This window comes from Heterodontus francisci, chromosome 7 (assembly GCF_036365525.1).
Source record: "Heterodontus francisci isolate sHetFra1 chromosome 7, sHetFra1.hap1, whole genome shotgun sequence".
In the NCBI taxonomy this organism is placed as follows: Eukaryota; Metazoa; Chordata; class Chondrichthyes; order Heterodontiformes; family Heterodontidae; genus Heterodontus; species Heterodontus francisci.
Window position 1 is genome coordinate 132,866,149 of NC_090377.1, and position 24,003 is coordinate 132,890,151.

At 44.6% G+C, this 24,003-nt stretch overlaps 1 protein-coding gene across 3 annotated transcripts in view; it reads right to left on the minus strand.

Moving 5' to 3' along the window:
- Positions 1 to 24,003, minus strand: part of LOC137372330 (islet cell autoantigen 1-like) — a 114,185-nt gene that overhangs the window by 65,316 nt on the left and 24,866 nt on the right. For all 3 annotated transcript variants that reach the window (XM_068036181.1, XM_068036180.1, XM_068036182.1), the window contains exons 4-6: positions 15,990 to 16,062; positions 10,281 to 10,404; positions 9,287 to 9,485 (exon numbers count right to left, since the gene is read on the minus strand). In XM_068036181.1, coding sequence (XP_067892282.1) covers positions 9,287 to 9,485; positions 10,281 to 10,404; positions 15,990 to 16,062 — 396 coding nt within the window. The remainder of the gene's footprint in view (positions 1 to 9,286; positions 9,486 to 10,280; positions 10,405 to 15,989; positions 16,063 to 24,003) is intronic.

The following is a 24,003-nucleotide window of genomic DNA, read 5'->3' on the forward strand; positions in this document are numbered from 1 at the left end:
AGCTAGGTAGCAGATTAAAAAGCAGGACCTCAAAGGTTGTAATCTCTGGATTACTCCCAGTGCCACGTGCTAGTGAGTATAGGAATAGGAGGATAGAGCAGATGAATGCGTGGCTGAGGAGGTGGTGCACTAGGTCTGTTTCTGGCAAAGGTGAGACCTGTACAAGTTGGACGGGTGGCACCTGAACCAGAACGGGACCAACATCCTTGCTGGGAGGTTTGCTAGTGCTGTTGTTGGGGGGGGGGGGGGGGGGGGAGTTTAACCTAATTTGGCAGGGAGATGGAATACAGAGTGGAATTACAGTAGGGGGTAATGCACAGTAAAATATAGAAGAGAAAATGAGTCAGTCTGGAAGGCAGAGCAAATATAGACCTGTTAAGGCGCAAGTGAAAAATGCAATGCTGGATTGCATCTATTTTAATGCAAGGAGTCTTACTACTAAGGCAGATGAATTGAGGGTATTGATTAGCACATGGCATTATGATATTATTGCTATCACAGAGACATCGATGAGGGAGGGGCAGGATTGGCAGCTCAATATTCCAGGGTATAGAATCTTCAGGCATGACAGGGGAGGGGGGTAAAAGAGGAGGTGGCATTGCACTGCTGATCAAGGGGTCAATTACTGCAGTAAGGAGGGATGATATCTTAGAAGGTTCCTCTAATGAGGCCATATGGGTCGAACTTAAAACAAAAAGGGGGCAATCACTTGGCTGGGAGTGTACTACAGGCCGTCAAACAGTCAGGGAGAGATAGAGGAGCAGATATGTAGGTAAATCTCAGAGAGGTGTAAAAATAATAGGGTAATAATAGTAGGAGATTTCAAATTCCCCAATATCAACTGGCTTAGTCTTAGTGCAAAAGGCTTAAAGGGGGCAGAATTCTTAAAATGCATACAGGAGAGCTTTCTGAGCCAATACGTAGATAGTCCTACAAGAGAAGGGGCAGTACTGGACCTAATCCTAGGGAATGAAGCTGGACAAGTGGTAGAAGTGTCAGTGGGGGAACATTTCGGGGATAGTGACCATAACTCTAAGATTTAAGGTAGTTATGGAAAAGGACAAAGGTGAAAATAAAGGTACTGAATTGGGGGAAAGCCGATTTTAAGATGATAAAACAGGATCTGGCCAAAGTGGACTGGGAGTAGCTACTTGTAGGAAAGTCCACATCAGATCAGTGGGAGTCATTCAAAGAGAAAATAGTGAGAGTTCAGAGCCAAAATGTACCCATTAAGGTGAAGGGTAGGACCAAGAAGGCCAGGGAACCCTGGATGTCAAGGGATATAGAGGATTGGATCAGGAAAAAAAAGGAGGCTTATGGCAGATTCAGAGTGCTGAAAACAGCGGAGGACCGAGAGGAGTATAGAAAGTGTAGGGGGGTACTTAAAAAAGTAATTAGGAGAGCGAAGAGGGGACATGAAAAAACACTGGCAGACAAGATAAAGAAAAATCCTAACGCGTTTTATAAGTATATTAAGGGCAAGAGGATAATCAGGGAAAATGTAGGACCTATTAGGGACCAAAGTGGCAAGCTGTGTGTGGAGCCGGAAGGCATAGGTGAGGTTTTAAATGATTACTTTTCATCTGTGTTCACTATGGAGGAGGACGATGTAGGTGTAGAGATCAGGGAGGGGGATTGTGACATGCTTGAACATATTAGCATTGAAAGGGAGTATTTATTAGCGGGCTTAAAAGTGGATAAATCCCCAGGCCCAGATGAGATGTACCCCAGGCTGTTATGTGAGGCAAGGGAGGAGATTGCAGGGCCTCTGACACAAATTTTCAAATCCTCTCTGGCCACAGGACCACGTACCAGAGGATTGGAGAACAGCGAATGTGGTGCCATTATTTAAGAAGGGTAGCAGGGATAAACTAGGTAATTACAGGCCGGTGAGTCTAACATCTGTGGGGAAAATATTGGAAAAAATTCTGAGGACAGGATTAATCTCCACTTGGAGAGGCAGGGATTAAACAGGGATAGTTAGCATGGCTGTGTCAGGGGGAGATCGTGTATGACTAACTTGATTGAATTTTGAGGCGGTGAATAGATGTTTAGATGAGGGTAAAGCAGTTGATGTAGTCTATATGGACTTCAGTAAGGCTTTTGATAAGGTCCCGCATGGGAGATTGGTTAAAAAGGTAAGAGCCCATGGGATCCAGGGCAATTTGGCAAATTGGATCCAAAATTGGCTTAGTGGCAGGAGGCAGAGGGTAATGGTCGAGGAGTGTTTTTGCAAGTGGAAGCCTGTGACCAGTGGTGTACCACAGGGATCAGAGCTGGGACCCTTGCTTTTTGTAGTGTACATTAATGATTTAGACGTGAATATAAGAGGTACGATCAGTAAGTTTGCAGATGACACGAAAATTGGTGGTGTCGTAAATAGTGAGGAGGAAAGCCTCAGATTATAGGACGATATAGATGGGCTGGTAAGATGGGTGGAGCTGTGGCAAATGGAATTTAATCTTGAGAAGTGTGAAGTGATGCATTAAGGGAGGACTAACAAGGCAAGGGAATATACAATGGAAGGTAGGACCCTAGGAAGTACAGAGGGTCAGAGGAACCTTGGTGTATTTGTCCACAGATCACTGAAGGCAGAAGCACAGGTAGATAAGGTGGTCAGGAAAGAATATGGTATGCCTGCCTTTATTAGCCGAGGCATAGAATATAAGAGCAGGGAGGTTATGATGGAGCTGTATAAAACACTAGTTACGCCATAGCTGGAGTACTGTGTACAGTTCTGGGCACCACACCATTAGAAGGATGTGATTGTACTGGAGAGGGTGCAGAGAAGATTCACCAGGATGTTGCCTGGGCTGGAGCATTTCAGCTATGAAGAGAGACTGAAAAAGCTAGGGTTGTTTTCCTTAAAGCAGAGAAGGCTGAGGGGAGATATGATTGAGGGATACAAAATTATGAGGGTTATTGACAGGTTAGATAGGAAGAAACCTCTTCCCTTAGCTGAGAGGTCAATAACTACGGGGCATAGATTTAAGGTAAGGGGCAGGAGGTTGAGGGGATTTGAGGAAAAAAATTTTCACCCAGAGGGTGGTTGGAATCTGGAACGCACTGCCTGAAGAGGTGGTAGAGGCAGGAACCCTCACAACATTTAAGATGTATTTAGATGAGCACTTGAAACGCCATAGCATACAAGGCTACGGGCCAAGTCTGGAAAATTGAATTAGAATAGTTAGGTGCTTGATGCCCGGCACAGACACGATGGGCCGCAGGGCCTGTTTCTGTGCTGTATAACTCTATGACTCTAAAGGCAGGGATCAAGAGGGATGAACAAAAATACCAAGGTTTAAGAAATTAGCTGTGAGCAGATTCTGATGGAAGAGGATGGTCAGAGTGACATAGAGAGAGAGAGAGAAATGGAGGGATAAAGGGACAGCGTTCCCAAGAGCAAGACTGAAACGACTGAACATTCTGCCACCAATGGTGGGGATGCACATAAGGCCAGAGTCACAGGAACAGGACAAGGGGACAGGATACAGGGTTGAAGGAAATTGCAGAGATAAGGTGGGGGAAATGCAGAGGGATTTACAGACAAGGACAAATATTTTCATTTGAATATGTTGGTGACAAGGAACCAGTGCAAGTCAGCGAACATGGAGGTAATGGCCATGTTGAAGTTTACAGAGGGTTGTGGAATGGAGGCCAGCAAGTAGAGCATTTGAGTTGAGCCTGGAGTTGACAAACGCAAGGCTAAGGTTTTCAACAAAGCAGAAGCTGAGGTGTGATGGAGGTGAGAGCAAGTGATCTTGGGAGCAGACTGGGTATGGCATTCAAAGCTCAAGCTGTGCCAAACTGGGTAGCTATTCACAAATGATGTGGTTCATTCTGAACGTGTGACTGCAAAGAGGAGTGGAATCGGTGGCAAGTGAGCAGAGCTTGTGGTGAGGACTAAAGGAAGTCAAAACAAAGTTGGACAAGCAGACTGATTGTACAGACCACACACTTGAAGTACTGCTCACAATTCCGGTCTCCATATTCCAAAAAGGATATAGAGGCACTGGAGAAGGTACAAAAAAAATTTACAAGGATGATACTAAAACGGAGATGTTATACCAGTTATACTTATCAAGAGAGGATGAACAGCCAGGGGCTCTTTTCTCTATTACAGGGAAGGCTGACGGGTGATCTTATGGAGGCCTTTACGATTATAAAAGGGTTTGATAGGGTAGGCGTAGAGATGTTTCCACTTGTGGGAAAGACCAAAACTAGGAGCCATAAATAGATGGCAGTCAATAGGAAATTCAGGAAAAATTTCCTTACCCAGAAAGTGGTTAGAGTGTGGAACTTGCTACCACAGGCAGTAGCTGAGGCAAACAGCATAGATGGATTTAAGTGGAAACCACATATACACAAACGGCAAAAGGAGTAGAAGGCTATGCTGATAAGGTAAGATAAAGAGGGATGGGAGGAGGCTTGTGTGGAACATAAACAATGGCATGGATCAGTAGAGCCGAAAGGCTTGTTCCTGGGCTGTACATTCCATACAATCTTAATATACCGTCCATTCGAAGAGTTGAGACAAGTGATAGTAAAGTATAGCCACATACCGTTACCGTACATGTACCGTGAAGTCTCATAGCATCAGGTCAAACATGGGCAAGGTAACCTCCTACTGATTACCACATACCGCCCTCCCTCAGCTGATGACTCAGTACTCCTCCATGTTGAACACCACTTGGAGGAAGCACTGAGGGTGGCAAGGGCACAAAATGTACTCTGGGTGGGGGACTTCAATGTCCATCATCAACAGTGGCTCGGTAGCACCACTACTGACTGAGCTGGCCGAGTCCTAAAGGACAAAGCTGCTAGACTGGGTCTGCGGCAGGTGGTGAGGGAACCAACACGAGGGAAAAACACATTTGACCTCGTCCTCACCAATCTGCCTGCCGCAGATGCTTCTGTCCATGACTGCATTGGTAGGAGTGACCACCGCACAGTCCTTGTGGAGACGAAGTACCGCCTTCACATTGAGGATACCGTCCATCGTGTTGTGTGGCACTACCACCGTGCTAAATGGGATAGATTTCAAACAGATCTAGCAATGCAAAACTGGGCATCCATGAGGCGCTGTGGGCCATCAGCAGCAGCAGAATTGTACTCAACCACAATCTGTAACCTCACGGTCCGGCATATCTCCCACACTACCATTACCATCAGGAGACCAAACCTGGTTCAATGAAGAGTGAAGGAGGGCATGCCAGGAGCAGCACCAGGCATACCTCAAAATGAGGTGTCAACCTGGTGAAGCTACAACCCAGGACTATCTACGTGCCAAACTGCATCAGCATCATGCGATAGACAGAGCTAAGCGATCCCATAACCAACGGATCAGATCTAAGATCTGCAGTTCTGCCACATCCAGCCATGAATGGTGGTGGACAATTAAACAACTAACTGGAGGAGGTGGCTCCACAAATATCCCCATCCTCAATGATGGGGGAGCCCAGCACATCAGTGCGAAAGATAAGGGTGAAGCATTTGCAACAATTTTCAGCCAGAAGTGCCGAGTTGATGATCCATCTCGGCCTCCTCCTGAAGTCCCCAGCATCACAGATGCAAGACTTCAGCCAATTTGATTCACTCCGCGTGATATCAAGAAACGACTGAAGGCACTGGATACTGCAAAAGCTATGGGCCCTGACAATATTCCGGCAATAGTACTGAAGACCTGTGCTCCAGAACTTGCCGCACCCCTAGACAAGCTGTTCCAGTACAGCTACAACACTGGCATCTACCCAGCAATGTGGAAAATTGCCCAGGTATGTCCTGTACACAAAAAGCAGGACAAGTCCAACTCGGCCAATAACCGCCCCATCAGCCTACTCTCAATCATCAGTAAAGTGATGGAAGGTGTCATCAACAGTGCCATCAAGCGGCACTTGCTTAGCAATAACTTGCTCAGTGACGCTCAGTTTGGGTTCCGCCAGGGCCACTCAGCTCCTGACCTCATTACAGCCTTGGTTCAAACATGGACAAAAGAGCTGAACTCAAGAGGTGAGGTGAGAGTGACTGCCCTTGACATCAAGGCAGCATTTGACCGAGTATGGCATCAAGGAGCCTTAGCAAAACTGAGGTCAATGGGAATCAGGGGGAAAACCCTCCGCTGGTTGGAGTCATACCTAGCACAAAAGAAGATGGTTGTGGTTGTTGGTGGTCAATCATCTGAGCTCCAGGACATCACTGCAGGAGTTCCTCAGGGTAGTGTCCTAGGCCCAACCATCTTCAGCTGCTTCATCAATGACCTACCTTCAATCATAAGGTCAGAAGTGGGGATGTTCGCTGATGATTGCACAATGTTCAGCACCATTCGTGACTCCTCAGATACTGAAGCAGTCCGTGTAGAAATGCAGCAAGATCTGGACAATATCCAGGCTTGGGCTGATAAGTGGCAAGTGACATTCGCGCCACACAAGTGCCAGGCAATGACCATCTCCAACAAGAGAGAATCTAACCATCTCCCCTTGACATTCAACGGCATTACCATTGCTCAATCCCCCACGATCAACATCCTAGGGGCTACAATTGACCAGAAACAGAACTGGAGTAGCCATATAAATACCGTGGCTACAAGAGCAGGTCAGAGGCTAGGAATCCTGAGGCGAGTAACTCACCTCCTGACTCCCCAAAGCCTGTCCACCATCTACAAGGCACAAGTCAGGAGTGTGATGGAATAACTCTCCACTTGCCTGGATGGGTTCAGCTCCAACAACACTCAAGAAACTCAACACCATCCAGGACAAAGCAGCCCGCTTGATTGGCACCCCATCGACAAACATTCACTCCCTCCACCACCGACGCACAGTGGCAGCAGTGTGTACCATCTACAAGATGCACTGCAGCAATGCACCAAGGCTCCTTAGACAGCACCTTCCAAACCTGCGACCTCTACCAACTAGAAGGACAAGGGCAGAAAATGCATGGGAACACCACCACCTGCAAGTTCCCCTCCAAGCCACAAGCTATCCTGACTCGGAACTATAACTGCCATTCCTTTACTGTCGCTGGGTCAAAATCCTGGAACTGTCTTCCTAACAGCACTGTGGGTGTACTTACACCCCAAGTACTGCAGCAGTTCAAGAAGGCAGCTCACTGCCACCTTCTCATATACAATTAGGGATGGGCAATAAATTTTGTATGCCCTGAATGAATTAAAAAATGTTAAAAACTGTTACTGTACTGACAGTAGATGCTATAACTTGTGACTGGTCAACACAGAGTGCCATGCAGCGGTTAAACAACCGAGCCATCTCCAGAGAGTGCTCCATCTCCAGCCATCTCCAGCTTTGAGCAGGCGAGCGTCTGGAGGAGGGAGACATGATGGTGAAAATTCCATCAAGACGCAGAGGAGCTAATCCTTGAATTAGTCAACCTTCAGGCCTTGACTGAGCTGCAGTACACAACCAGTCGATGAAAGATCGACCACACAGTGTCTGCAACACAACACCAAGGTTCAGCTGTGGGGGACAGCTCAGACTGTGGTTGATCAATGACAACGATGTCCTGAGTGAACTGTCAAGTTGTTATCAAGATGGACACCCCCAACAAAGAAATTCTAAAAAACAGGGTTACAATTTCCATTTGTTTGAGTTATCTTCTCCTCCATTCTCCAAACTGTGCCCAGCACCTAAAACCCATTGCAAGGGCCCTGCCCAAGCCACTCTGATCTGACCACCAGAAAATATACAAAAAAGCGGCCCTGGGGCTGGCTTCCCAACCCCATCTGCACTCCAACCCTCCTTTCGTGTCACTGCCTCCCTCTGCTCAATGCCTGCCCACAACAGCACTGCTGAGATTGACGACTTTAAGGAAGAGAGGGGAAGAAGAGGATAAAGGGGTGGAAAGAGAAAGGAACTTGCATTTACAGGGCCTTACACGTACAGAATCATACAGCACAGAAGGAGGCCATTTGGCCATTATGCCTCGTGCTGGCTGTTTGAAAGAGCTATTCAATTAGTCCCAGTGCCCTGCTCATTGGCATAGCCTTGAATTTTTTTTCTTTTCGAGTATTAATCCAATTCCATTTTGGAAGTTATTATTTAGTCCACTTCCACCACCCTTTTAGGCAATGCATTCCAGACCATAACGTCTCTCAGAAATACCAAATTAATTACTCTGCACAGCAGTCTTTGTTACATTGTCATTTTAGGCAAAGTGGTAAGATGGTCCATCAATCTGTTTTTGACAGTGTGGGTTCAAGGAGGAACACTGGCCACAGGACCAATGGAACTCTCTGCTCCTTCTCTCAATCGTATAGTGGGATCTTTAACTCTCTGTGTTAACAGCCTGTGTTTAGCACCTCATCTGACGATGGAGAATGAAGGCTGAAACCCATGCGGCCAATAAAAGGTGCTATTGGATCAGTAGTGCGATTCCAGAACCAGGTGTGCTCTAGTCCCATGAACTGCATGCTTCGGGCAACGCCCAAGACTAACATTTATACATCCAGAGAAAGGAGATGAGAAAATAAGCTCCTCTTTCCTAATGATGCTTTAATAAGAACTAGTGGCTACCTGGTACGCCATAAAGAGACGAGCTCTCTCCTGAAGCTCCCGCAGTAAGTGCTCAGCGTGTGCACATTCCAACATTCTGCGCAATTATACACCTAGCTTGCGGAACTACTCACTTTCATTCTTTAGGTCAATATCCACATCAAAATAGAATTATTACCCCGCAGTAATAAATAATGGGGAGTCTTTTCTTTACTAATCTCATATCTTTGACAGTCAGCTGACTCCACCGATCGTCACCAACTTTACGTAAAGCCTCAGTTTGGGACATGCCCATAGAGCAGTGCAGCCAAAAGTAGTTGCCAGGTTCAACCTCTGACAGAGGTACACTATGTATTAAATGACCTTACACAACATATTCGGCAGTGCAGGCCCATGAAATTGTGAGTCGACAGAACTGCTATTGGAAGAAGCACCCTTTGGTTGCACAATCTGAATGCAAGCTGTTGGTCACATAGTTGCACTTCTCTGGATCAGGTTTTTTTCTATGTTGCAGTGCAGCTCAACAGACCTCCAAAGAGCAGTACCTAACAACGAACCTAGCTAGGAACATAGGAAGAGGACACTGGCAAACTGCAAGACTAATGTAACATAAATGGTAACCAAAAAGCATTGCCAAAGCAAGGTCAAATTTCTCTCACTTCTGAAGCCTCCTAAGTTAATGTCCTTCTACGTCAATACAAATTCCAATTAGCAGCATCTTCAAATAAAACTGCACCATTTTCATCCTGGATAGAATCTCTATGCCTGTGCAGCACACATACCTTCCTGAACTTCTCCATCTGCTTGTACGTGTCAGGATCCAACTCCTGAGAGACATCCTTCATCCAAAGCAGTGCCCCCCTGTACTCTGTTCGAGACTGTTCCATCCGATTCACAGTGAGAAGAGTGTCGGAGACCGCTCGTCGCCGGAACGTTTCTACTTCCTGCTCCAGTCGGAATAGTGGAACACGCAATGCTAATCTGGAATGGGCAAAGAGGAAAAGCAAGCGGGTTGTGCAACACCAGACTTAAGTAGCATATTAGTACACACGGTATGGCAGAGGGGATCACACTAAAAGCCAACACACTACTGCTCTGCATAATGTTCTTAATTCAACAGCTCACACCACTCTCACTACTAGTGAGACCTGCAACCACCAATTCTTCACTCTAGCTCAAAATATTCTATCCAGGCATTACACGTTTGGAAGGAATCCATAATTGTACTGCTGGGTGCTTCGCAGTGCATTTAAAACGTTTGACACTTCACTAAAGTCTTAGTGCCAACACTCAACACAATGCACCTTTTTCTGCAAAAACATCCCTATTATCAAACTTGTAAACATTTGCAGCACTAATGTTAAATTTAACTGTCCCTGCAAATCAACTCAACAAATTAGCTTTCAGACTCTTACTGGAAAAACAGATTTCCTGAATGACTTTGGACTGGAATGATTACTCAAAGGTGGAGTCCACTAATTCAGCACCATCTGGGAATCCTACCATAGCTGGTAGCAAACTACAATTGGTAGTCCTTTACCCACTGAGATATTGGGGGAGCTTGAAGCTCAAGTATTCGATTGAACTACATGACTTACGTTCAGTCTGCTCACAAATACAAACTACAAGCACTGTACCATTATCAGTCTTAAAACAATGTAAAGTGAGCATCTCCATTGGATTATTGTACTTCTCTATATCAAACATACACAAGATAAAGGTGAGACAACAAGCCAGAGTGAGTATGAGGACCTGAGCCCTGGTAAGTAAGATTACCTTTGCTTTGCAGAGCCACACAGGGCCTTACTGGTAGCATTCATCATCCTCCCTGCTGGAGTTTTATCCTGCTCACTCTGCCCCTTCAGGAACATGCCCAGCTCATTCTCCTCCTGGGATAGAGCTGCAATGTACAAATTAGACAGCCGTTAACATTAAAAGCATAAAAGCACTATTGAGTTACATTATCAGACAGATGTCCTCCTAAAGAAAAATATTCTAATTCAGAGATCAAGATAACAACTTGCATTTACATGGCTCCTTCAATGTAGCAAAGGAGCTTCACAGGGGCATAAGGATAAAATATGACAAAGACGACCATTTTTGGGTCATGGCCAAAAAGTTACTTGAAGAGGTGAGTATTATCGAGGGGCTTAAAGGAGAGACAGAGCAGTTTCCAAGTCAGTTTGAGAGCAAAGGCTGCCAATGGTTAGTGAAGGAAGGGGATGAAAGACAAGGGAGTAGAGTTCAAGGAACAGAGAGCCCAGGGTGGGGTGCTGGGGTGCGGAAGGCTGTAGGGCTGGAGGTGGTTAGAGGTATGGAGGGGCAAAGCCATGAAGGGATTTGAACACAAGGATTAGGAGTTGGTGGGCTATGAGCCAATGTAGGTCAGCAAAGAAAAGGTGATGAGGTAAGCGGAATTTGGCACGAGTTAGTATGCAGGCTGCAGGGTTTTAGATAAGTTGAAATTTACGGAGGTAAAGGATCAGAAGCCGGCCAGGAGTGCATTGGAATAGTTGAGTCTGATGACAAGAAGATGGATGAGAGTTTCAGCAGCAGATGGGCAAAGCAGGAATCTTATACAGGTGTGCACATGTCTTTGTAATAGAGAGAACGAGGGGCTGGAAACTCGGCTCAGGATTGCACTGTCTGGGTGCTTTCACATGAGGCAATGCTTTAGCCAAGTCACTCGATAAATGAGACGATTCAAGGCTGATCATCTCTAACAATGCCTGTATCCCTTATACACCCTGATCAGAGTCACTCAAGGCCAACTCAAGGATCTGTCCAACCTTTGAGCATCAGTAAGGGAACTTCAGCCCAAGGCCAGAGGTTCTAGTCTCGGCAAACCTTGACCTCATATATTAAATGGAACTTTGGATGTTCATGAGAGATGAGCACATGGCCTTTACTGTGGATACCTAGATTTGAATCCAACCAGAAATCAAAGTCTCCTCATTTGTTGACTAAGTCCTACATGAAATGAGCTTGGACAGGCTTAATCCAATTTATTTTGGGTATGGATACAAACACAATTTGCATGCAGCAGCAATTTTCCTCAAGTAGGCTTAAGGTGGCTGGTTTAGGAGATAGAAATAGCAGACCAGTTCGCTGTGGGGAAGGGGAAACACTTTTGAGATTATGTAGTTGCAGCAGAGATCTTCACTCTCCAACGCACCAACCTATACCTGACCTGAGTGTGCTTGCTATGGTCACTGGCAGCCTGAAATGGAAACTGCTCAGTTCTCTTAATTGCTAGCACAAGTCTACTCGTCTGGAGATGGTGGGTTCAATATCTTGGTGCATACACATTATACTGGAGCGAACATCTTGTTATTCCAATTCAAAACAACATCTTTAAAACTAACTTTTTCTAAAAAGCCTTTTTTAAAATGAATGCTGTACTTCAAGGTGAGCAATGTTAGCGGTAGAGAATGGAACACAAGGACACAAGAAATAGGAGCAGGAGTAGATCATATGGACCATCTAGCCTGCTCCACCATTTAAAACAATCATGGCTGATCTTAGGATTCAACTCCACTTTCCCGCCCGCTTGCCATATCCCTTGATTCCCTGAGACACCAAAAATCTGTCGATCCCAGCCTTCAATGTATTCAACAATGGAGCATCCACAACCCTCTGGGCTAGAGAATTCCAAAGATTCAGAACCCTTCAAGTGAAGTAATTTTTCCTCATCTCAATCCTAAATGATCTGTGCCCCTGGTTTTAGATTCCCTGACCAACAGAAATAATCTCTGTGTCTAAGCTATCCAGACCTTTAGAATCTTATATGTTTCAATGAGATCACCTCTCATTCTTCTAAACTCCAGAGAATACAGGCCCAATTTACTAAGTCATCATAGGAAAACCCCCTCATCCCAGGGACCAATCTAGTGAACCTTCGCTGTACCTCCTCCAATGCAAGTATATCCTTTCTTAAATGTGGAGACTAAAACTACACACAGTATTCCAGATGTGATCTCACCAAAAGCCTGTACAATTGTAGCAATACTTCCTTATTGCTGTACTCTAATCCCCTTGCAATAAAAGTCAACATGCCATTTGCCTTCCTAATTGCTTGCTGTACCTGCATGCTAACTTTCTGCATTCCTTGTACAAGCACACCCAGGTCTCTTTGAACATCGACACTTACAAGTTTCACAACTTTAAAAAAATATTCTGCTTTTCTATTTTTATGACCAAAGTGAATAACTTCACACTTCCCTACATTATACTCCATCTGCCATTTAGTTGCCCACTCACTTAACCTGTCCATCTCTCTTTGCAGCCTCTCTGTGTCCTCCCCACAGCTTACCTCTGTATCATCAGAAAACTTAGATACATTACTCTCTGTCTCTTCATCCAAGTCATTAATATAGATTGTAACACTCCATTTCAGCCATGCACCGTCAGCAGCAAGCACTTCCAGATCAGGCACAGCACAGTTAGAGATTCAGAGTAAAAGAACCTTCTGCTCTACATCAAGAATTTGTTACAGCCCCAGTCCAAGAGTGCCCTGTGGACATCTTTCCACTTCTCACAGCAGTCACCTTACGCCCTCCTGAGCCAGATTGCCAATTCAATACCAACCAGTCCTGAATTAAAGGCAATTTTATGCTATTGGCACCAGGACCTAGATTCAGACTGCTGAAACTCATTTCACGTAGCACCCTTCTAGCCTGCAAACAGTGAATGCTTTCATCCCATCAGTCTGGGCTGGGTTTGAACCTTCGTCCCAGAGACGAGTATCTAACCCATCGCAGCTCATCAGACCAACTTCTTATGTTAGTTTTAACTGCACTCATTTTTGATACGGCGGTGTTGCATTAGGAGTTTTGTAATTAATTCCAGCTGACAGATATAAATTCATCATTTTTGTTGTTGTATGAAGAGCAGACCATACGTTGGTACGAAACACTGCAAACAGTGCCACCTACAGGTACAAATTGTCTCAACACTTCAAAAACAGAATCAGGCCCAGAATCCTTGGTTTTTATGACTGACAATTGAGATACAATGATTCATATTTGCATCAAAGATAAGGGTAGCATCAATGAGTAAGGGTGTGGCATGTACTGTACTATCAGGTGATGAAGCAACCTGATTCCCGTCACATCATTGTATGGTCACTGGGATTTTAGCAAAGCATAAATGTTGGTGTGTAAAGTTTTTATACAATGTCCACTTGAACTGGATTTATCTTTCCAAGTTTGGGCTGTGTCTGGAAAAAGCATTTTGTGCTGAATGGCACTAGGGTGAACTACTGGCTGGTACAGGTGGTAGCAGTAATTTAAGTTGATGAATGAAAAGAAACACAGAAAGTCATAGAGTTATACAGCACAGAAACAGGCCCTTCGACCCATCGTGCCTATGCCGGCCATCAAGCACCTAACTATTCTAACTCCATTTTCCAGCACTTGGCCCATAGCCTTGTATGCTATGGCGTTTCAAGTGCTCATCTAAATACTACTTAAATGTTGTGAGGGCTCCTACCTCAACCACCTCTTCAGGCAGTGCGTTCCAGATTCCAACCACCCTTTGGATGAAAAAATATTTCCTCAAATCCCCTCTAAACCTCCTGCCCCTTACATTAACTCTATGCTCCCTGGTTATTGACACCTCCGCTAAGGGAAAAACTTTCTTCCTATCTAACCTATCAATGCCCTTCATGATTTTGTATACCTCAATCAGGTCCCCCCTCAGCCTTCTCTGCTCTAAGGAAAACAACCCTAGCCTTTTCAGTCTCTCTTCACAGCTGCAATGCTCCAGCCCAAGCAACATCCTGGTGAATTTCCTCTGCACCCTCTCCAGGGCAAGCACATCCTTCCTATAGTGTGGTGCCCAGAACTGTACACAGTACTCCAGCTGTGGCCTAACTAGTGTTTTATACAGCTCCATCATAACCTCCCTGCTTTTATATTCTATGCCTCAGCTAATAAAGGCAAGTATCCCATATGCCTTCCTAACTACCTGTGCTGCTGCCTTCAGTGATCTATGGACAAGTGCACCAAGGTCTCTGTGTACTTCCTAGGGTCCTACTATCCATTGTATATTCCCTTGTCTTGTTAGTCCTCCCAAAATGCATCACCTCACACTTCTCAGGATTAAATTCCATTTGCCACCGCTCCACCCATCTTACCAGCCCATCTGTATCGTCCTGTGATCCAGTAAAGTGTGATTTTTCTAACAATGTGTGAATTCAGAAATGCCAAATATACCTTGTGACAATATTCATATTGTACTGTACACAAAACTGATTCAGCCACTTAAATCATACCGACATACCGATGGCGCAGGGCGGCACAGTGGCGCAGTGGTTAGCACCGCAGCCTCACAGCTCCAGCAACCCGGGTTCAATTCTGGGTACTGCCTGTGTGGAGTTTGCAAGTTCTCCCTGTGTCTGCATGGGTTTTCTCCGGGTGCTCCGGTTTCCTCCCACAAGCCAAAAGACTTGCAGGTTGGTAGGTAAATTGGCCATTATAAATTGCCCCTAGTATAGGTAGGTGGTAGGGAAATATAAGGACAGGTGGGGATGCGGTAGGAATATGGGATTAGTGTAGGATTAGTATATATGGGTGGTTGATGGTCGGCACAGACTCGGTGGGCCAAAGGGCCTGTTTCAGTGCTGTATCTCTAAACTAAACTAAACATCACTGCAACAAGCATAACACCTGAAATCGCTTACCTATCTTTAGTTTATCTGCTGTGCTGACCGGAGTACACAACTTAATTAAAAGTGAGATGAATCCAACAGTACATCCTGATTAACAGTAGGTTCAGTGCCTTTAAACACCTAGCCTTCCTACCCTACCCTTTCAGCCCGAGGGAGGGAGATATTTAGCTCTACATGTAACACTCTTTCCGCATGCGATCCTGTATCAGCACAGAGTTTGGGCATTATACTGGGCTGAATCCCTTTCCAGCAATTTACAAGATTGGGACGAGCTCCAGGACTCAGTTTTCACCATGATAGACTTGTGAAAACATCCCAACTGGACATAAAGTTACTCTGCTTAGAGCTTGGCAGAAGCATCTGCCTTGTCTATTACGCAATGGAAATTCACTATGATGGCACAAACCACATATGCCAACCTTCTACCCCAGTCAGCACAAGTGCCAAGCCAGTAACTTAGCACAGTGCTTAAGGCAAGTCTGAAATTGAATCATCCCACTTTGCAACTGAAAAGGAGCTCCATAATTGAATTGCAGATGAAAAGATATCCAATGCTTTCCCATTTTAACATTACAAGAACTGATCTCAGACGAGGTGGTTGCAAGCCCTGCAAACCCTCATTCCGAATGTCAATCAGGTTGGAAGACTAGTACAAGAATTTCCTAATTCAGTTGGCATCCAGTAATACAGGTTTTTCTGTCTTCTTTTCCACCTATGTTGCACCCAATGGAGCTATTTACTGATGATTCCACCACTGACCAGCTCTTGCAACTGATTTTGTCAAAACTACAGAAAGGAGGCATTTGGGTACTTACTGTTGAGTCTGTGTTGATATTTCTCAATCACCTTCAGAAGATCTATGCATGATGTCTGTATTATATGGTAAACCTGGAACAATGACATGAGAATTTTGTGAGATATTACTGCAGGGAGGGCTGGGCAAGCAACAATGGTAGTCCTTTTGATTCCAGCCCAGACTTATCAGCTAAAAGTCTCTTGTGTTAGCCAATTATAAGGGTCCTGGGTCAAATGAACCTGAACAGTTTTAACACAGTTTCAAATAAATATGAAGCACACAATAGTCCACAGTCCAGCGTTAATTGTCAATCTCATTCAAAGATCACAAGGACAGCTTGTGTGGGAATTGTTCCGATATCCACTACAAGATATTGGCTTCCTCAGTCTTTGAAAGTTCAACATCCACAAACAACAAAGCCATTTAAACATTACACTTTTGCTCTCAATTTCACAACAATATCATCAGTCCTAATTGAGAGGCAGGTCAAATTGTGTTTTTAAAACTTTTATTTGTACCTTTCAATTTATGGACAACTATTTGAGGATACAGCCATTGTGGACTACCCCCTTTAAAATCATTTGCAAGTCTACCATACAATCTTATATTGCAGCTAAGTGTCATCAGGCGAGCTTGCTCCAGTTCCTTAAAGGATTACTTTTCGTCCTGGAATTTCTATTTGTAAACTCCCTGGCATTTATAAAACTTTCTTTGTGTGAATAAAATATATATTTTTAGATAGTAGTGTAAACTGCACATTTACTTCATCTCCAAGTAGTTGTTGTTTATTAGCCGGGTGAGAGTTACTCTCCGTATAACAGCAAAAAGTTCCATAGTCCTTCAACCCATAAACATTGTCCCCAATTCTGAGAATGCACCCATCAGGTTCAAGGGTCCCTATGATTTCACTTATAAGTACCAATGTCAACTGCTGCCTCTGGGTTTCCCACCTACTCTCAGAGCCAGATTGCCTAGAAAATGCCATGGAGTCCTTCCTGTAACACTGCAAGGCTTCTTCATATTAATACCTCAGCATGTAAACAGCTTCAGCCTTTTTCAACTCCCACTAGAAACATAGAGAGATACAGCACTGAAACAGGCCCTCTGGCCCACCGAGTCTGTGCTGACCAACAACCACCCATTTATACTAATCCTACATTAATCCCATATTCCCTACCACATCCCCACCATTCTCCTACCACCTACCTACACTAGGGGCAATTTATAATGGCCAATTTACCTATCAACCTGCAAGTCTTTGGCTGTGGGAGGAAACCGGAGGACCCGGCAGAAACCCACGCGGTCACTGGGAGAACTTGCAAACTCCGCACAGGCAGTACCCAGAACCGAACCCGGGTCGCTGGAGCTGTGAGGCTGCGGTGCTAACCACTGCGCCGCCCACTAAAAGGAAGCTTGGGGAAAACTCAGAACAGCAATGGGAAACAATGTGAATCATGGAGGTCAGTGACCAGTTATATAAAGGCCAATCACATGAAACATACCAGATACCCAAAAATGGTCACCAGGGTTTACTGATGACATTGGCCACATTTTCAGGTCTGCTTGTAAGTCCGACCATAAGAAAGAAACCTATTACTAGGATCCTTAATGCATTAAAATCTCAACAGTCTCCTGGGCTCCCACTGGAGATCTTCTTAGATAATCTATGATTGACTAATTGACAACCTTAGATATGTTATGTGCACTCCAATGACGTGGTGCCAGATGATGCTGCCCTTGTGACTTCTTTGTTCCAAATGCTTTGAAAGATAGTCAAATCCAAGAGATTAACACAGGCTAAACTAAGGGTGATTTGCTTGGCCATGGACTCCCTTCAGGAGGCCAGCTCTCTGGCCTATTCCTATCCATCACACCAGAACCAATCTGCAAGAAACAAACAAACAATCTCAAGGAAAGACAATGCCATCCAAACAATCCATCACTGTCTGAAATTCCACTGCTCTTCCTTCTCCTGACACAATATTCACAGCTCTGTGTGCTTTATTTGTACATCGGAGGGCAAGTCAGCCACACCAGGCCAGACACCTGCAAATAATCGGACTCAAGAGTAACACTGATAGAAGCTACAGAAAGAATGGATCCCTTATTTACCCTTTGAATTGAGTATTGGCACTGTATTGTTAGCAAGAGACAGTTTTGTTTTGCACCAAACACAAGCCATTGCAGTGGAAATCCAGAGTCAAGACTAAGCTGGCTGTGCAATGAAGCAGGAGACGACTCCCTGGAAGTCGAGGTGGGTGGGGGGGGGGGGGGGGGGGCCTTGCACTCCAGCTACTCAACCACAATATAAAGCAAAGCTACTTTGCACCAATGCTACAGTTGTATTGTAAATGCAGGCCTAAGGCTGCCTGTTGATTTTTATCCCAAACATGTTACATGAGAAGCTATCCAGGGCAGCACTAATGGCAGTCTGTTGCCAGTAGCAACAACAACACAATTTCTTTTACATTCCCCAGCCTTTCACAGTTAATTGCAGGCCATCTGCCAAGACTCAGGACACACACCCTACACTACCTTTGTCTACTGTGCAACCGCAGCTACCAGGCCATAAATGAGAATCAAAAGAATAGGCATCAGTTACAAATAACAGTTAATAAATGGCAGGCAATATTAAAATTAATGCAAAACTGAACAACTTTAATGTGGGTGATGCAACTGAACAATCATGGTAGCTGCAGGGTGTCAGGCATCAGAATGACATGTACTATGCTGCTTTCCATTAATTAGAAAGTAAACTGAAACATGCATTTTAAAACTGTTGCTGGACATTTCCACTGTGACCTGACATGACATACTCTCATTCCCTGTAGCATATATTTCACTAGAGCTGGTGCCAATGCCGGGAGAATGCTTCTGGAGTTTTTTTTTATTTCCCTCCCCCCTCATCCCCCAGTTTTCTCCCCACTTGTCCTGAGAGCACAGAATCCTCCCCAAGGTATGGTTATACAGGCACCAGAAGCTCTTGATGAAAGGAGAACAACCGCAGCTTCTCTAATCGAACCTTGTAGCTAAAATCCATCTCCTCTGCACCCTGTCAAGGGCCCTCATATAGTTGGAGCCTAACCACAGCTTTACAAAGTTCAGCATGACTTCCCTGCTTTTGTACTCAATGCCTCTATTTATGAAGCCCAAGATCCCACAGGCTTTGCTAATTACGCTCTCAATACGTCCTGTCACCTTCAAAGATCTATGCATATGAACCCCAAGGTCCCTCTGTTCCTGTACACTCTTCAGAACTGTACCATTAAGTCTATCTTGCCTCTCCCTATCCCTTTTGCCAAAATGCATCACCTCCCACTTCCCTGTATTAAATTCCATTTGCCACTTGTCTGATCATTCTGCTAGCCTATGTTTTGTTGCTGTCAATTTGTATCGTCCTCACTGTTTGCCACACCTCTAAGTTTGGTATAATCGGCAAATTTTGAAATTTCACTCTGGATTCCAATATGCAAGTCTTTTATATGTAGCAAAAAAGCAGTGGTCCTAGCACTGAGAATTGAACATTACTGTCTACCATGCTCTAACCTGAAAAACATCCTTTCCCCATGACTTGCTGTTTTCTGCCCTTAAGCAATATTTTTAAAAATCCAAGCTGACACAGACCCTCCTATTTCATGAGCCTTAATTTTATCAACCAGTCTTTTGTGGCATTTTGTCAAAGGCTTTCTTAAAATCCATATAGACAACATCCATTGCATCCCCTTCATCAACCTTCTCTGTTACCTCATCAAAAGATTCAATTAGATTGGTCAAGTACAATTAGCCAGCCTTTTACAAATCTGTGCTGGCTTTTAATTTACTCAAACCTCTCCAAGTGCCTGTTGATTTTTTTCCCGATTATTGTTTCCTTACCCATTACTTATGGGTGCCACAGGCGGCACAGTGGCGCAGTGGTTAGCACCGCAGCCTCACAGCTCCAGCGACCCGGGTTCAATTCTGGGTACTGCCTGTGTGGAGTTTGCAAGTTCTTCCTGTGTCTGCGTGGGTTTCCTCCCACATGCCAAAGACTTGCGGTTTGATAGATAAATTGGCCATTATAAATTGCCCCTAGTATAGGTAGGTGGTAGGGAAATATAGGGACAGGTGGGGATGTGGTAGGAATATGGAATTAGTGCAGGATTAGTATTAAAAATAATGGGTGGTTGATGGTCGGCAGGCCGAAAGGCCTGTTTCAGTGCTGTATCACTAAATTAAAAAAAATAAAAAATGACTGGCCTGTAGTTACTAGGGCTGTCCTTACATCCTTTTTTTGAACAAGGGAGTCACATTTGCCACTTTCAAATCCTTTGGCACCTCCCCCGTATCTAGGGAAGATTGGAAGATTATGGCAAGCCCTTCCTCTACCTCTGACTCCATTTCATTTAGCAACCTGGGCTGAAAGCCATCCGGACCGGGTGACTTATCCACTCTAAGCATAGCCAGGCTTTCCAGTACATCCGGTCTGTCAATTTTCACCCAATCCATTACCTCTACCATCTATGCTTCTACCAATATTTTGCCAGCAGCCTCTTCTTGCTCCCATCTATATTAGCCACTTAGCTTGGGTGGTGTCAGCAAACTTCAATATGGCTCTCTATTCCTTCATCTAACTCATTTATAAATATAATGAAAAGTTAACGCCCCAATACAGATCCCTGGGTGACACCACTAGTCACACCTTCCAACTGGAGTACATATCCATTATTCCCACTCTCTTTCTCCTATCTCCTAAACATTGTCCTACCCATGTCAATAAGTTGCCTCCAATCGCAGGCTTTTGTTAACAATCTCTTACGTGGAACCTTATCGAATGCCTTCTGGTAGTCCAAATAAATAACATCTACTGGCACTCCCATATCTACCACATTAGTTACGTCCTCAAAAAATTCAGTAGGTTGGTTAGACATGACTTACCCTTTACAAATCCATGCTGGCCCCCTCTGATCAATTCCCGATTGTTCAAGCGCTCAGTCACTCTGTCTCTTCTAACAGATTCTACAAACTTACCCACAACCAGCATCAGACAAACATGCCTATAATTTCCTAGTTTACCTCGCATCTTTTTAAATGGTGGTGAATCATTGGCAATTTTCCAATCCAAAGGGCAATTCCTGAACCATGTATTTTGGAAGATGAAGTCTCAAGCATCTACAATTTCCATGCCTACTTCTTTTCATAGTCAAAGTGGAAGTCTTTAATCCTTGGAGATTTGTCAATCTTTAATCTCATTAGTTTCTCCATCGTCATTTTCTTTTTCCTATATTAACTCTAGTAAGTTTCTCCTTTTGATGTATTTTTTTTACTTCTCCTCATATTCCTGGTAGTTTATCCTTTTCCTCTACCATGAAGACCAATACAAAGTATTTAGCAAGTCTGATTTTCAATTACAGCATCATCTATGTCTGTCTGAATGGGCCCACTTAACCACCCGCTTTCTCTTAACATACCTCTAAAAATCTTTAGTGTTGTTCTTGATATCCCTAGCAATTTTTTTCTTACATTCCCTTTTTTCCAGATCTAACTACTATCTTAGTATCCCTTTGCTGTTCTTTATTTCTCTCCCAGTCTGTGGCATCTCTCCTGTAATTTGCCTTCATACAAGTCCTTTTAGTTTTATACTATCTCACACTTCTCTTTTTGACCAGTGCAAAAGAAGGAAATGATCTTGTAAAGTTTTTTAAAATTCCTATTTGGGAAAGGACAATTCTGACAAGGCTGCATTTATTGCCCATCCCTAGTTGCCATGTGGGTATTAAGAGTAACTACAAAGGGGGGAATTTTATGGAGGCGATGGGGGTCTCGGCTACCAACTGGAGAGCTGGCGAGAGACCAACGTTGTCTCTTTTGGGAAAGGCTTGCCATATGACGAGTCAATCAGGCAATTAACAGGTCACCAGCAGGACTTTCCCGGGATCAGGACCTCGGGGATGGAAAGTCCTGCCCTCCGAGAGCTGCCAGCTATTTTGCTCAGCAGCGCTACCAGGGAAGTGCTGGCTGCTGCCAGAATGACACCCACTTGAGGCCCAGGATCGCAGAGCAACCCAGGCCAGAGGTAAGTGATGGTGGGAGGGGTTTCATGGGGAGGGGGTCAAGGGGGAGGGGGCTGCTGGGGGCCGTCAGCAAGGGCAGGGGGATTGGTCTCAGTGGGCCTCCCCATTACCGATGCTGGGTCCCTAGATCAGGCACTGAATGCCTTTGAATGGGAGACCACAAGCAACCCCGGAAGAGTTTGCATGTCGTGCTCCCCGCGTGTTGACAGGCCCACCCGTCGCTGGGTTAATACCAGCGGTGGCGGGAAGAGGCCCTTAATTGGGCATTAATTGCCCTTTAAGGGTCTCAATTGGCAGCAGGGTGGGAAAGCCATCCACGGGCCTTCCCGCCATGGACTTAATCGAGGTGGAGGCAGGAAGGTAGCAGGGTCCCCACCCACCAGCATCCCGCCCGATTAATTGCCCTCTCTGCTTCCAAACTCGCCATGGGAGAAGAGCATAAAGTACCACCTACAGTGTGGGACTAAAGTAAGAGGTGGACCAGACCAGAAAGGAGAGACAACTTCCATTCCCTGAAGGACATTAGTGAACCAGTTGAGTTTTTACAACAATCCAGCAGTTTTCATGGTAGTTTTTTTTTTACAGTACTATTTCACAAATTGCCAGATTTATAGAGTTCAATTTACACATTTCTATGGTGGGACGTGAACTCCCAACCTCTGTACTGTTAGCCCAGGACCATAACTACTACATTATCAGATCTATTAATTTAAGCTTAGGGCATGTGAATCCGTGAACTTCCTCAAGCTCCCCTGGACTCCTGGCATAACTTCAGTGGAACCTACTGGTAAACAGCATGGATTTTATGATGTTTCATCAATACATGAAGAGTAAGTGGATAACTAAGGGAACAGTAGAATAAAAACAGAAAGTGCAGGAAATACTCAGCAGGTCTGGCAGCATCTGTGGAGAGAGAAACAGAAGTTCTGATGAAAGGTCACAGACCTGAAACGTTAACTCTGTTTCTCTCTCCACAGATGCTGCCAGAGGTGCTGAGTATTTCCAGCACTTTGTTTTTATTTCAGATTTCTAGTATCTGCAGTATTCTGCTTTTATTAAGGAAAGTAGGGCCCATAAAAGACAAAAAGGTAACCTATGTGTAGGGGCGGATGATGTTGGTATGGTTCTTAATGAATACGTTGTCTCTCTCTTCACCAAAACGGGGGACGATGTAGATATTGTAGTTAAGGAGGAGGAGTGTGAAGCATTGGATGTGATAAACATAGGAAGAGTGGAAGTATTAATGGGATTAGCAACCTTGAAAGTTGATAAATCACCAGGGCCAGATGAAATGTACCCCAGGCTGTTAAAAGAAGCCAGGGAGGAAATAGTGAAGGGTCTGACCATCATTTTGCAGTCTTCACTGGATACAGATTTGGTGCCGGAGGATTGCAGGACTGTTAACGTTGTTTACCCTTTGTTTAAAAATGGAGCGAGGGATAGACCAAATAATTACAGGCCAGTCAGTCTAACCTCAGTAGTGGGCAAATAATTGGAATCAATTCTGAGAGACAGGATAAACTGTCACTTAGAAGAGCACGGATTAATCGAGGATAGTCAGCATGGATTTGTTAAGGGTTGATGAGGGTTGTGCAGTTGATGTGGTCTACATGGATTTTAGCAAGGCTTTTGACAAGGTCCCACATGGCAGACTGGTTAAAAAAAATAAAGGTCCATGGGATCCAGGCAAATGTAGCAAGCTGGAAACAAAATTGGCTCAGTGGCAGGAAACAAAGGATAATTGTTGACGGGTGTTTTTGCCACTGGATGGCTGTTCCCAGTGGCGTGCCGTGGGGCTCAGTACTAGGTCCCTTGCTTTTTGTGCTATATATTAACGATTTGGACGTAAATGTAGGGGGCATGATCAAGAAGTTTGCAGACGACACAAAAATTGGCCATGTGGTTGATAGCGAGGAAGATAGCTGTAGACTGCAAGAAGATATTAACGGACTGGTCAGGTGGACAGAAAAGTAGCAAATGGAA